The sequence below is a fragment of the Choloepus didactylus genome, chromosome 18 (genome assembly GCF_015220235.1).
Source record: "Choloepus didactylus isolate mChoDid1 chromosome 18, mChoDid1.pri, whole genome shotgun sequence".
Taxonomy (NCBI): domain Eukaryota; kingdom Metazoa; phylum Chordata; class Mammalia; order Pilosa; family Megalonychidae; genus Choloepus; species Choloepus didactylus.
Genome location: NC_051324.1, coordinates 58,104,058 through 58,119,122, shown reverse-complemented (window position 1 = coordinate 58,119,122; position 15,065 = coordinate 58,104,058). Strand labels below are relative to the sequence as shown.

Sequence of the window (15,065 nt, the reverse complement as noted above, 5' to 3'; positions counted from 1 at the left end):
CCTAAATCCTAATTTCTAAGTTACATCAGCAATTGTGGGTCAAGTCCTTTTCATGCTTCTAATCTTTTCTAACCTCCTCTTGTGCCACATCTCTCATTTCCAGTCAGAGAAAATCTGTGTTTAAGGGCTCCTGTGATTAAACCGGCCCACTCAGAGAATCCAGGATAATCTATTTTAATTACATCTGCCAGGCCCCTTTTGCCATGTAATTTAGTGTATTCACAAGTCCCAGGGATTAGGGTGTGGACATCTTTGGGAGGCCATTCTCTCTACCACATTTGTCACTAATTAGTTTATTCTAATTCAAATCCTATGAAAGGACGCTCTCCGTTATAAGAAATGTCTTTTAAGTACTCATTTTTCTCAACACTTTTTCAGAACACAGTCTGCAATCAATAATATTGTCTGCCTTACCTTCATTAGCATATGAATTTCTTCTTGAATAACTGTACTGACTAATGGCTAACAATCCCATTTCCCCAGCCTTCCAAAATGCCTACAACTTCTTTAACAAGGATAAAACTGGCTGTATTGATTTACATGGAATGTTGTGCACTTTAGCTAAACTGGGAATGAATCTAACCAAGCATGATGTCTATAATGAATTAAGATGTGCTGATATTGATCGTGAGTACTTTGATTTCTCTTTTTATCATAAAAGTTTTGGGGGAATATATATATATATATAGTTTTGCTGTTAGTGGTTGCATAAACATGAGAAATAAATCTCACTTATTATTTGCCAAAAGTGTATAGGTTACCTGTCATGTTGTACTATTTTGAAGGGTTCATTGAAATGACAGATGCAAGGCATTGACAATTTCAAAAATGACGTTACCAAGAAAATCCAAACCTTTTGTTTCTGTTTGAATCATAATGGTACACTCTTCTCTCCATCATTAGGGCCTACCTTTATTGAATTTTAAATGTCAGAGTGTTTTTGTTGATATTTTTAAAGCATATAGATAAAGTTTTTATTGAATATTCAGACCTAGTGATTAGTCGCCCAAGCTGATTTTTTGTATGTATAGAATATATAATTAGCACATTATCTCCTCTTGCCTCTCTCCACCCAATTACCAGTGCCTCAGTTATTCAGCATCTGTTTCACGTGAGATTCAATGTCACTAGTCACCAATTAACTAAGATGTCACTTGTTTCCATTAACCCTCCCCAATTTTTCTATTCACACACACACATACACAGCACACTTTTCTACTAACACTCACTATTCTTTAATTTTAGAAGAAAGGGATATAACTTGGGAAGTTTATAATAGGAATAATAAGGATTGTTATGGAGTACAAAGGCCCGGGTAGATTCCTTGCAAAAGTGGCAAGTCTCTAGGAAAGTAGTGGGTGAACAGGACTGCAGTGACTGAAAGCCTCCTGGCTTGAAGTTCATAAAAATCACCTCCTGCTGACTGTGGGTGATGAGTGTAATGCTGCTAAGTGCAATGTTGTTTATTTTTGGTTACCACTTTAAGAAGACCAGTGCTTACCTGTACATCTCTTTAGCCCTAAAATGCTCTGATTTTAAGTATTAAATGATCTAAGATCTAAATTTTTATGTTTAACATATTTATTCTGATAATTAAAATACATCTTATCCTTGTTCTGAGCCTTAGCTTTCTGTTGCAGGAGATGGAAAAGTGAACTTCTCAGACTTTATAAAGGTGTTAACAGATAAGAACCGCTTCCTCAAGGCTGTGGGTGAGTAGAGATGTTACCAAATATATGGCAGTAGGTTAGCTGCGATTCACTGCGTAGTAAACATTACTCATTTAGGCCTCTAAGCAGGAAACAAATCAGGAAGATATAGTCTGGGCTGTAATTTATTTTTGTACTGCTTCTCCAAAAAGATATTCACTAAGCAAATTGATACAGGCAGCTTTAGAATTTTAACTTAAACACATCCAACAGGCACTAGAGTTGCCTATAATCCTTCTGCAGGAGGTTTGTTTTTGGTCACCAATGAGTATATTCAGGGAGTGACTGGCCTAGAAAAGTGTGGTCTACTTTTATGGTGTTTGAATTACCAAGTGCATGTGTTACTTCGAGGAGGTATTCCTTTTACAAAAGAAAAAAAAATATTTTTAGAAAGAAAAATGTTATCTCTTATGCAAATTTGAGGTATAGATAATTCATTGGTCCTGAGAAATGCTTTCCTCTCCTGGATGAAGCAACTACTCTCAATGCCGGGGCTGAAGAGTCTATTGGAGATTAAAGAGAGCATGCTCTCACAAAAGCTTTTAAAAGATGCCTGGGTATGCTTGAAATATTGCTATTACTAATTGTTTGTTTGTAAGTTTAATAGGCTGTCTCGAAAAAAATCTAGCCACTATTCATATCATGTTTTCTATGATAAATACATAAAAAATTCCAAATACTGTCTAAAGTTTTGAAACCACATCCATTCATAAACTATGAACTATCCTTAGGATAAATAGAAGTTACTGCTTACAAATGCCGCTATAGTAACAAGGGTTGGCCTGCAAACCAGAGATAATGTTCACCAACAATTCCTTACCTAGAAGAGCAGAATAGTTAACATATAACTCATGTTCATGTTAAAATTATTACTATATTTACTTAGAAGTCATTGAACTAAAATTATTTTTATATTCCATAATTATTTTGTTTGCTCAGTAAATCAAAATGAACTTTCTATGAAGTAGAGATTTTAAATGTTTTACTATGATTTCATAATCCCTAATTTGTTATTAATATTGTAAATTCTCAGTAAAAAGACTATTAGTTGATTGCTTTTTTTTAGATAATTTGTTGAGAAGGCATTTTGAAATCTGTCTTCTAATCCCTCCATAGCTTCAGAAAAGGAGACCAGTAGAGATTTAGCTGGCAGCTCTGGGATCCTATTGTTCGAAATCCTATCAAAGCTTGTAGAGACTTCAGCCCTACCCAGAAAGGCTATAATGGAAATAGTAAGGTAAGTGGCAAGGAAAAGGGCAAAAACAGCCTTCTGAGAAGCACTTATGAGAATATTAACAGGATAAACATCTCTCACTAACATCCCACTCAACAGGATCTGGTCCAAAACAGAGGAGAAGGTGTCTGGGCAGATGCTCACAGGCCATAACTTGAGACCTTATTCCTCCATCCTCACGGTGCTACTCTGCTCTGAAATTGCAAGATCGTTTCAAGGCTCCATTTGCCTAAGACAGCCAAGAAAGTTCAGCCTTTCCTACCCCAGGCCAGAGAATCCTAGGGAATGAGGCTCTTCCAGAGATGATTTTAGGTGGGCTTGGAAATCTGGTTTGGAATAGAATTTGAAATCCATTCATGCTGGAAATACCAGGTGCTTTCAATAGGGCTTCTGCCGCTGGTATGAGGTAAAGCAAATCCAGACCTCCAAGGTAACCTTTGGACTGGAGCAGAGCCAGAATTAGACTTCAGAATAGAGGATAAAGAAGCATTCTAACACCCAAGTTTTTATTTATTCCAGCAAACATCACAAAAGATAAATTTCCTCAAACATATCAAAATACATCTATTTTATCATTGTATGATATAAGTTAATGTTGCCATTATCAATCTTCAATTCACACTCTTTCAAAGCATTATGTTACTCTACTTAGGGGGACTTAAAATTACAGAATACCACCAAAAATATAAAAATATCCTTCTGCTCCTCTGTAGGTAGTCCCTTTACACTCTACTACATCTCTGTCAGATGTGGAATAAAGAGTGCATAAAATTATATTCTTCATTCTAATTCAAGGACATTTATTAAATGCCTGCTCTCAGTCCACAAACTTGGCAAACTTCTTAATCGCTCAACTTCAGTTTCCTCATCTATAAAATGAGAAGACTATCAACTTTATAGGGCAATTGTGGGAATTATATGCAATAATGCATGTGAAGTGCTTAGCATATCATAAGAGCTGTTATTATTACATAGAAATGACTAGAATAAGCATGAAATACTCATATTATCTAATTTAATCCTCACCTCCCTAATAGTACTATTATCATTCCCATTTCACAGATGAAAAAAATCAAAGCAAAGGTCAGTTAAGTAACTTGTTCAAGGGCTAGTGGTGCCTAGATTTTAGCACAGTTTGATTCTAGAACCCATGCTCTAATCTACTACTCTGTACTGCCTCTTATACCCAGGAAATACTTAAGAAATATTAGCTGTTATTGTTGTTTTTCTTGTTTTTGTAGTTGTGGTTGTTATTTATCATAGAAACTGGTTCCTAGAGAGATAAAAAGGGTGTAAGACATGGTATTTGCATTTGAGGGGCTTAAACTCTAAATGGATAGAAAAGCCATAAATATGTAGATAACTAAATAAATATACAGAATTGAAATGATACAAACTATATTACATAACTAATTGTCAAATAAGTGGCAATTTTAGCTTCCTGAGAAAGTAGGTCTAGAGCTGGATATGGTAGAATTTGATAGATATTAGTATCATTAGTTTCGCCATTCATTGAGCATTTACTGGGTGCAAAGCTCTGAGCAAACACTGGAGTGAGTTGCTGTACGATGAGTTGTGGGGACGCAGGCTCAGGCACAACAAAGGCTTTCAGCAAATGACTTCCTTATTACTTACACAGCACAAAGGGCCCGAAAAAACAGGGGAAGAGATTCCATCATGGCCAGTCTCCCAGGGACACCAACTACTTGGGACAGGGTCGGTGGAAGGCAGCTCCAAGTGGGAAGGGAGAGACAAATCTGTGCCACCCAAGGGTGGGGTATTTATACAGCCTAGGGATAGGGGCCCTGCCACTGAGAGTTCCTGCCCTTATAAGCAGTTTGGGCTGCTTGTTACTTGTTTCCCCATTTAAGGTAAGATGAGGCCATTTTGTTAGATCTAACATCCCACTGCCACCCCACCGTGGGCTGCAGAGTGAAAACCTATTGAAATATCTGCACACAATAGAAAAGGAGGGGCTGGGAGATGGCAGATAGGTGTATCTGTGACTTCCCCAGCAAGTGCTTAATATACATTTGCTTTTTTTTTTTTACCTTTAACACATTTTTATTAAAGGATCACTAAAGATAACAGGGAGATCAGAGGGTGCCCTCTTGTTTCAGTTACAGAGAATTTATAGCATCTTGATTTATATTTAAGTCATATTCTATGTTTACATTTAAACTATGAGTGTAAATGATGTGTTGTGAACACGAGTGGTTTAAGATCAAAGGAGGGTATCCACAGCGTTATCTAAGACTTTAGCCTTGAATGCCTGTAAAACTCTACTAAAAGTCTTTTTACTAATTAAGCTATGATTTCTGTAAGAGCAATTTAACATACTTTTACTTGTATAAAAATTAGAAAAAGGTTACTATTACTTGTCTCTAACTTGTTAATATAGTTTTTTCATTTTATTCTATGATTAGTATAGCCATTACATTATATTGACAAACATACATTTGATTAGGATTGTATTCAGCTTTGTTACATTATTTATGACTTATTTATGATTAAAGTAACAGCTGCAGCCTATCCTGTTTTCACAGAGAACTAGATGATTACATGTTTTGTATATCTAAGAAGGTTAACAGGGCCTTTTTGCTTTCTTGAAAATATTCATAGTTCTTTCAACTATTTGGCTTCTCCTTTAGTATAGTCTTCTAATAAGGGAATTGAAGGATATGAATCATCTGTTCCAGTTATGATACTAAGGCCTTTCCACTTTTTATAATCTGGAAATTGTACTTGAGTGTTTTTAGGTGAAAGTTTTGTTAAATATGCTTCTATATCAGAAGGAATAACTGGTTCTTCACTATCAGAACAGAAGACATCAGGTGGTCTATGAGAGCAGCATAGAGAGGAGTCAGAATCCTTATTAGATTCCTCAGGAGAGAGATTATCTGCAACACCCTCGTTTGCTGACTTTTTCTCTCCAAATTCTGTATTACTCATTCCATAGTTAATGTGATTAATATCTGGCTCTCCTTGTTTTCCTAAGTTCATTCCATTAGGGCTAATCAACATTTCTCTCTGACATTCTCACCCTTTCAGGAATTGGCTATACCCATGGGTAGGAATATACATTTACTTTTGCCTATATTATTTTATCCTAACTGGTTTTCCTGCTTCCATGTTTGACTTCCCCTCCGTGCTCCATAGTCTGTTAGCAACCCTCTCTATGCCTAGCTGACTCCTGACCTCTAGGAGCCAAATGATCCTTTTAAAACAGTCAAATCACTCAAAACACTCAAAACACTCCCATTTCCCTCAGAGAAAAGCAAAGTCTTTACAATGACTTACTGGGTCTTCAACATGATCTGTACTCCCCTCTGACCTCTTTGACTTTATCTCCTGTTTCTCTGCTGTTCCTCGAATACCTCAGATATGCTCCTACCTCAAGGCCCTTGCATTGGCTGTTCCCTGTACCTGGAATGCTATTCCTTCCATCTAGAGTACTCTTCCCCCAGATATCCACTTGACTCACTCTCTCACCACCTTCAGGTTTTTGTTCAAATATCGTCTTCTCAGGAAGGCCTTCTCCAACCATCCTATTTAAAATCACAACCCTTCTGTCACTCCCTGTCTTCCCTTCTCTGCTTTATTTTTCTTCATACTATTTATCATCTTCCAATATACTATATAATTTACTTTTTATTTTGTTTATTATTGGTTTTCTCATGCTAGAATGTAAGCTCATGAAAGCAGGGATTTTTTTTTTTTTTTTTTTTTTTTTTTTTTTTTGTCTTTCTCATTTACTGCTGTATCTCCAGGGTCTAGAAAAATGCCTAACACATACTAGGCACTCAGTAAATATTAGTTTATTGATCTCACTTAATCCCAAATCAACCCCGTAAGCTAGGTTCCAATATCCACATTTACAGGCAAGGAGAATGAGGTTTAAAGAAGATCCTTCTGTATCTTCAGCCCAGATCCCTCTCTAAAGTTTCCATCTGCCTACTGGGCATCTTCATTTGGAAGTCCCACAGTCACCTCAAACCCAAAATGTCAAATCTTAATTCATTTCTTCTCCTCACTCCTAATTCCAAATCTCAGTGAATGGCTCTACCATCTTACTACATTACCCCAATTGCCTAAACCCAAGTTCCAGCATCATCCTGGGCTGCTGCTTTCCCATGCCCCATGTCAACACCATTCTGGAAGCCAGAAAGCAAATAGATGACTGTTTACTGGCTAATGAGATCAGAGAATGCCTAAACTTGAGTGCCTGCAGTGGAGAAAGTCAAGAAGCAAGGTAGTTCTCACTGTAGAACATTTGAAAGTCTCAGGAACTGAGGCATCAGGAATCTCTGAAGGCAGGGGAATAGGGGGCCCAAAGCAGAAAGGCTAGTTAACAGTAGCCCTTAGATCACCCTCCCCAACCCCTTAAGGCCAGGTGACTGTCCTGGCTGTTTACTCTCTGAAGAGATTGTACCAGAAGGGTTCTCTGGACTCAGGGATATCATACACAACTGAGGAGGAGAGTATCACACTTAAAATAGGGGATTACACTCAACTTATTGAATAGTGAGACTCTTTCCCAGTCCCCTTTCCTTCCTAGTTCCCAACATATTGACACCTAGACTTATACTACCCCAGTAAAATATTAGAAGATTCCTCTCCAGGGATATTGACTCTCCCAAAAAGTAAAACAAACAAACAACAACAACAACAAAAAACCTCACAGGTACTCACAGTTAAAAGGTTTCTCAATGAAACAACTAGGTTCTGACCAATTGTCTGACAGGGAAGCCTCACTCAAATAAGACCCACCACACCAAAGAGATTCCAATTAGCCTTAAAGAGAGCTTACTCTCATTCTTAAATGTGAATAGACATCCAAAGATCAAGAGACATTTAAGGAAAACCTATGTCACTAAAGAAAGATTAAAACAAAAAGAAAAAGAAATTTTTAAAAAAAGAGGAAAGGAAGGGAATAAGAAAAGAAAGGGGAAGGGAAGGGAAGGGAGGGGGATGGAAAGGAAGAAAAGAGAAGTTTGATGGTTTGAAGTTGGATGTACCCCAGAAAAACATTTTCTTACATTTAATCCATTCCTGTGGGTGTCAACTATTTTAAGTAGAAGATTTTCATGAGGCTACTTCAGTTAAGCTGTCACCCACCTCAATCAAGATGGGTCTTAATCTTATTACTGAAGTCCTTTATAAATGGAATGAATTCAGGTATTAGAGAGAAAGCCACAGAAGCAAGAAGCTGAAATCAATGAAACCTGGAAGAGAGGGGAGAGATCAAGAGACACTGCCACATGCCTTGCCATGTGACAGACAAGCCAGGATCACCAGCAGCTGATTTTTGGGAGGAAAGCATCCTGCCTTGATGACAGCTTGACATTTTCCCAGCCTCAAAGCCATGAGCAAATAAATTCTCAATGTTTAAGCTGAACCATCTCATGGTATTTGTTTAAGCAGCCTAGAAACTAAAACAGGAAGGGCAAGGAAAGGGACTCAGGAACCAGGGATAATGCATGATACAGAAAAATAATATACTATTCTCCCAGAGATCAGACTTTGCATTCATGAAATGAGGACAATAAATAAAATAAATATTCAGAAGAACAAAAAAAAGTTGACACACTTGGGAATTAAAAATATGATAGCAAATTTCAATTGAAGAACTCTCTCAGAAAATTAAACAGAAAGAGAGAAAAAAAATTAGAAAAGCCAAGAAAGTCTGTCTAAAATCCACATAATCAGCATTCTAGACAATGAACAGGATAAACAAATGTAGGGAGAAAACCATCAAAGAAATAATACTAGAAAACTTCCCATAACTCACAGACATGAGTTTACAGGTTTAAAGCATCTGCTGAATGTCCAGCACAATGAATGATAAAACCCCCATACTCACATCACGGCACATCACTATGATATTTCACTACACTGGGAGAAAAAAAGAAGACCCTAAAATCTTCCAATAAGAGAAAAAAATTGTTTGCACACAAAAAAGTTATAAAAGACTTCTCAGCTGCAGCATTGAAAGCAGGAAGACAATTGCCCAGTGCCTCAGGAAAAATGACTTCCAACCTACCCAGCCAAATGAACAAGTATGAAGGTTGAATATACATTTTCAAACTAGCAAGAACCAAAAAAATTTACTTCTCATGCATTCTTTTTTTTATATCCATCAGCATTTTATTAATTTACTTTAGTGAAAATATACCCAAATATTTCCCAAAGAAATTCTGGATATTTAGAATACTAAATTCTGGCAGAAACATCCATTCACAGTCTACTAAATAAAAGAACTTCCTAAACCTTGGATGGAATTTGTATTTTAGCAGTGGACTTTTTAAAATGCAATGTTATTGAGATATATTCACATACCATACCGTCATCCAAAGTGTACAATGAACTGTCCACAGTATCATCATATAGTTATGCATTCATCACCACAATCAATTTTTTGAACATTTTCATTACTCCAAGAAATAAAAAATGAAAATAAAAATAAAAATAAAAATAAAAGTATGAAAGAACACCCAAAATATCTCATACTCCCCCCCCCATTATTCATTTATTTTTTTGTCCCCCTTTTTACTACTCATCTGTCCATACACTGCATAAAGAGAGTGTGAGCCACATGTTTTCACAATCACACAGTTACATCGTATAAGCAATATAGTTATACAATTGTCTTCAAGAATCAAGGATACTGGATTGCAGTTCAACAATTTCAGGTATTTCTTTCTAGCTATTGTAATACACTAATAATTAAAAAGGGATATTTATAAAATGCTTAAGACTAAACTACAGAATGACTTCCTTACTCCATTTGAAATCTCTCAGCCACTGAAACTTTATTTTGTTTCAATTCTCTTCCCCCTTTTTGTCAGGAAGGCTTTCTCAATCCCATGATGCTGGGTGTAGGCTCATCCCTGGGAGTCATGTCCCACTTTGCCAGAGAGATTTGCACCTCTGGGAGTCATGTCCCCTGTAGTGGGGAGGGCAGTGAGTTTACCTGCAGAGTTGGCTTAGAGAGAGACCACATCTGAACAACAAAAGAAGTTTTCTAGGAGTGACTCTTAGACACAATTATAAGTAGGCTTGGCCTCTCCTTTGCAGTAACAAGCTTCATAAGGGCAAGCCCTAAGATTGGAGGGCTTGGCCTACTATAATGGTAGTCCCCAATGCTTGCGAGAGTTTCAAGAGTTCCCCAGGTGGGGAAGTTTAATATTTCCAGTTTTTCCCCAGTCCCTCAAGAGGGCCTTGCAAATATATTTTTATTCTCTGCCCAAATACTCTGGGATGTATTGAGGCTTCATGCTAACCTGTACAAACCAACCAGATCTCACCCCCTATTCAAGGTTCCATGAAATTATGGTGTTTGAATAAACTGACCATACAATTTAAATTGTATAGCGTGCTACAGAAAATATAGATTTTCCACCAAATAAACACCAATTCTTTGGTCTCACATAGAAGTTAAAGTTTTAAAACCCAGTCAATCCCGGGGAGGAATGTAGACCCGGCATCGTGGGACGGAGAACATCTTCTTGACCAAAAGGGGGATGTGAAAGGAAATGAAATAAGCTTCAGTGGCAGAGAGATTCCAAAACGAGCCGAGAGGTCACTCTGGTGGGCACTCTTACGCACACTTTAGACAACCCTTTTTAGGTTCTAAAGAATTGGGGTAGCTGGTGGTGGATACCTGAAACTATCAAACTACAACCCAGAACCCATGAATCTCGAAGACAGTTGTATAAAAATATAGCTTATGAGGGGTGACAATGGAATTGGGAAAGCCATAAGGACCACACTCCACTTTGTCTAGTTTATGGATGGATGAGTAGAAAAATAGGGGAAGGAAACAAACAGACAAAGGTACCCAGTGTTCTTTTTTACTTCAATTGCTCTTTTTCACTCTAATTATTATTCTTGTTATTTTTGTGTGTGTGCTAATGAAGGTGTCAGGGATTGATTTGGGTGATGAATGTACAACTATGTAATGGTACTGTAAACAATCGAAAGTACGATTTGTTTTGTATGACTGCGTGGTATGTGAATATATCTCAATAAAATGATGATAAAAAAAAAAAAACCAGTCAACATCAATCTTTTCCCTTTAGCCTGGTTTATATTAATCTTAACCAAGTCCATTTTGTTCATGTCTCTAATTGAAGTCTGATCTCTTTTTCCACTTCTTTAACATTTGCTGTATGGGGTAATGCTGACATTCATAGCTGCCAAACTCTGGCTCTGAGTCTCAGGTGTCACATGGATACCCAAAATTCCAGGGACTGACCAGTTTTTTTTTTTTTTTTTTTATCATCATTTTATTGAGATATATTCACATACCACGCAGTCATACAAAACAAATTGTACTTTCGATTGTTTACAGTACCATTACATAGTTGTACATTCATCACCTAAATCAATCCCTGACACCTTCATTAGCACACACACAAAAATAACAAGAATAATAATTAGAGAGAAAAAGAGCAATTGAAGTAAAAAAGAACACTAGGTACCTTTGTCTGTTTGTTTGCTTCCCCTACTTTTCTACACATCGATCCATAAACTAGACAAAGTGGAGTTTGGTCCTTATGGCATTCCCAATCCCACTGTCACCCCTCATAAGCTACATTTTTATACAACTGTCTTCGAGATTCATGGGTTCTGGGTTGCAGTTTAATAGTTTCAGGTATCCACCACCAGCTACCCCAATTCTTTAGAACCTAAAAAAGGTTGTCTAAAGTGTGCGTAAGAGTGCCCACCAGAGTGATCTCTCGGCTCCTTTTGGAATCTCTCTGCCACTGAAGCTTATTTCATTTCCTTTCACATCCCCCTTTTGGTCAAGAAGATGTTCTCCATCCCACGATGCCGGGTCTACATTCCTCCCCGGGAGTCATATTCCACGTTGCCAGGGAGATTCACTTCCCTGGGTGTCTGATCCCACGTAGGGGGGAGGGCAGTGATTTCACCTTTCAAGTTGGCTTAGCCAGAGAGAGAGGGCCACATCTGAGCAACAAAGAGGCATTCAGGAGGAGACTCTTAGGCACAAATACAGGGAGGCCTAGCCTCTCCTTTGCAGCAACCGTCTTCCCAAGGGTAAAACTTATGGTAGAGGGCTCAACCCATCAAACCACCAGTCCCCTATGTCTGTGGTCATGTTAGCAACCATGGAGGTGGGGTAGGCGAATACCCCTGCATTCTCCACAGGCTCCTCAAGGGGGCACTACATCGTTTTTTTTTTTTGTTTTTTTTTTTTTCCTTGTTTGTCTTTTTTCTTTTTTTTTTTTTTAACTTTCCCTTCTTTTTTCAAATCAACTGGATGAAAAAAAAAGTTAAAAAGAAAACAAACATACAATAAAAGAACATTTCAAAGAGACCATAGCAAGGGAGTAAGAAAAAGACAACTAACCTAAGATAACTGCTTAACTTCCAACATGTTCGTACTTTACCCCAAGAAAGTTACATACTATAGCAACATTTCAGTGAACTTGTTCCTACTACATCCATCAGAAATTAACAGACCATAGTCATTTCTGGGCATCCCCAGAACGTTAAATAGCTTATCTGTTCTTCTTGGATTATTGTTCCCCCTTCCTTAATTGCTCTCTACTGCTAGTTCCCCTACATTCTACATTATAAACCATTTGTTTTACATTTTTCAAAGTTCACATTAGTGGTAGCATATAATATTTCTCTTTTTGTGCCTGGCTTATTTCGCTCAGCATTATGTCTTCAAGGTTCATCCATGTTGTCATATGTTTCACCAGATCATTCCTTCTTACTGCTGCGTAGTATTCCATCGTGTGTATATACCACATTTTATTTATCCACTCATCTGTTGATGGACATTTGGGTTGTTTCCATCTCTTGGCAATTGTGAATAATGCTGCTATGAACATTGGCGTGCAGATATCTGTTCGTGTCACTGCTTTCCGATCTTCCGGGTATATCCCGAGAAGTGCAATCGCTGGATCGAATGGTAGCTCTATCTCTAGTTTTCTAAGGAACTGCCAGACTGACTTCCAGAGTGGCTGAACCATTATACAGTCCCACCAACAATGAATAAGAGTTCCAATTTCTCCACATCCCCTCCAGCATTTGTAGTTTCCTGTTTGTTTAATGGCAGCCATTCTAACCGGTGTTAGATGGTATCTCATTGTGGTCTTAATTTGCATCTCTCTAATAGCTAGTGAAGCTGAACATTTTTTCATGTGTTTCTTGGCCATTTGTATTTCCTCTTCAGAGAACTGTCTTTTCATATCTTTTGCCCATTTTATAATTGGGCTGTCTGTACTATTGTCATTGAGTTGTAGGATTTCTTTGTATATGCAAGATATCAGTCTTTTGTCAGATACATGGTTTCCAAAAATTTTTTCCCATTGAGTTGGCTGCCTCTTTACCTTTTTGAGAAATTCCTTTGAGGTGCAGAAACTTCTAAGCTTGAGGAGTTCCCATTTATCTATTTTCTCTTTTGTAGCTTGTGCTTTGGGTGTAAAGTCTAGGAAGTGGCCTCCTAATACAAGGTCTTGAAGATGTTTTCCTACATTATCTTCTAGGAGTTTAATGGTACTTTCTTTTATATTGAGATCTTTGGTCCATTTTGAGTTAATTTTTGTGTAGGGGGTGAGGTAGGGGGTCCTCTTTCATTCTTTTGGATATGGATATCCAACTCTCCCAGCCCCATTTGTTGAAAAGACCATTATGGCTCAGTTCGGTGACTTTGGGGGCCTTATCAAAGATCAGTCGGCCATAGATCTGAGGGTCTATCTCTGAATTCTCAATTCGATTCCATTGATCTATATGTCTATCTTTGTGCCAGTACCATGCTGTTTTGGCAACTGTGGCTTTATAATAAGCTTCAAAGTCAGGGAGTGTAAGTCCTCCCACTTCGTTTTTCTTTTTTAGAGTGTCTTTAGCAATTCGAGGCATCTTCCCTTTCCAAATAAATTTGATAACTAGCTTTTCCAAGTCTGCAAAGTAGGTTGTTGGAATTTTGATTGGGATTGCATTGAATCTGTAGATGAGTTTGGGTAGAATTGACATCTTAATGACATTTAGCCTTCCTATCCATGAACATGGAATATTTTTCCATCTTTTAAGGTCCCCTTCTATTTCTTTTAGTAGAGTTATGTAGTTTTCTTTGTATAGGTCTTTTACATCTTTGGTTAAGTTTATTCCTAGGTACTTGATTTTTTTAGTTGCTATTGAAAATGGTATCTTTTTCTTGAGTGTCTCTTCAGTTTGTTCATTTCTAGCATATAGAAACATTACTGACTTATGTGCATTAATCTTGTATCCCGCTACTTTGCTAAATTTGTTTATTAGCTCTAGTAGGTGTATCGTTGATTTCTCAGGGTTTTCTAGATATAAGATCATATCATCTGCAAACAATGACAGTTTTACTGCTTCTTTTCCAATTTGGATGCATTTTATTTCTTTGTCTTGCCGGATTGCCCTGGCTAGCACTTCCAGCACAATGTTGAATAACAGTGGTGACAGCGGGCATCCTTGTCTTGTTCCTGATCTTAGAGGGAAGGCTTTCAGTCTCTCACCATTGAGTACTATGCTGGCTGTGGGTTTTTCATATATGCTCTTTATCATGTTGAGGAAGTTTCCTTCAATTCCTACCTTTTGAAGTGTTTTTTATCAAAAAGGGATGTTGGATTTTGTCAAATGCTTTTTCAGCATCTATTGAGATGATCAATTGATTTTTCCCTTTCGAGTTTTTAATGTGTTGTAATACATTGATTGTTTTTCTTATGTTGAACCATCCTTGCATGCCTGGAATGAACCCCACTTGGTCATGGTGTATGATTTTTTTAATGTGTCTTTGGATTCGATTTGCAAGTATTTTGTTGAGGATTTTTGCATCTATATTCATTAGGGAGATTGGCCGGTAGTTTTCCTTTTTTGTAGCATCTTTGCCTGGTTTTGGTATTAGATTGATGTTAGCTTCATAAAATGAATTAGGTAGTGTTCCATTTTTTTCAATGTTTTGAAAGAGTTTGAGTAAGATTGGTGTCAGTTCTTTCTGGAAAGTTTGGTAGAATTCCCCTGTGAAGCCATCTGGCCCTGGGCATTTATTTGTGGGAAGATTTTTGATGACTGATTGGATCTCTTTGCTTGTGATGGGTTGGTTGAGGTCTTCTATTTCT

At 37.5% G+C, this 15,065-nt stretch overlaps 1 protein-coding gene across 1 annotated transcript in view; it reads left to right on the top strand.

Moving 5' to 3' along the window:
• EFCAB3 (EF-hand calcium binding domain 3) overlaps positions 1-15,065 on the top strand; it is an 80,016-nt gene that overhangs the window by 38,892 nt on the left and 26,059 nt on the right. The window contains exons 6-8 of the mRNA XM_037808971.1: positions 484-627; positions 1,641-1,712; positions 2,826-2,946. Coding sequence (XP_037664899.1) covers positions 484-627; positions 1,641-1,712; positions 2,826-2,946 — 337 coding nt within the window. The remainder of the gene's footprint in view (positions 1-483; positions 628-1,640; positions 1,713-2,825; positions 2,947-15,065) is intronic.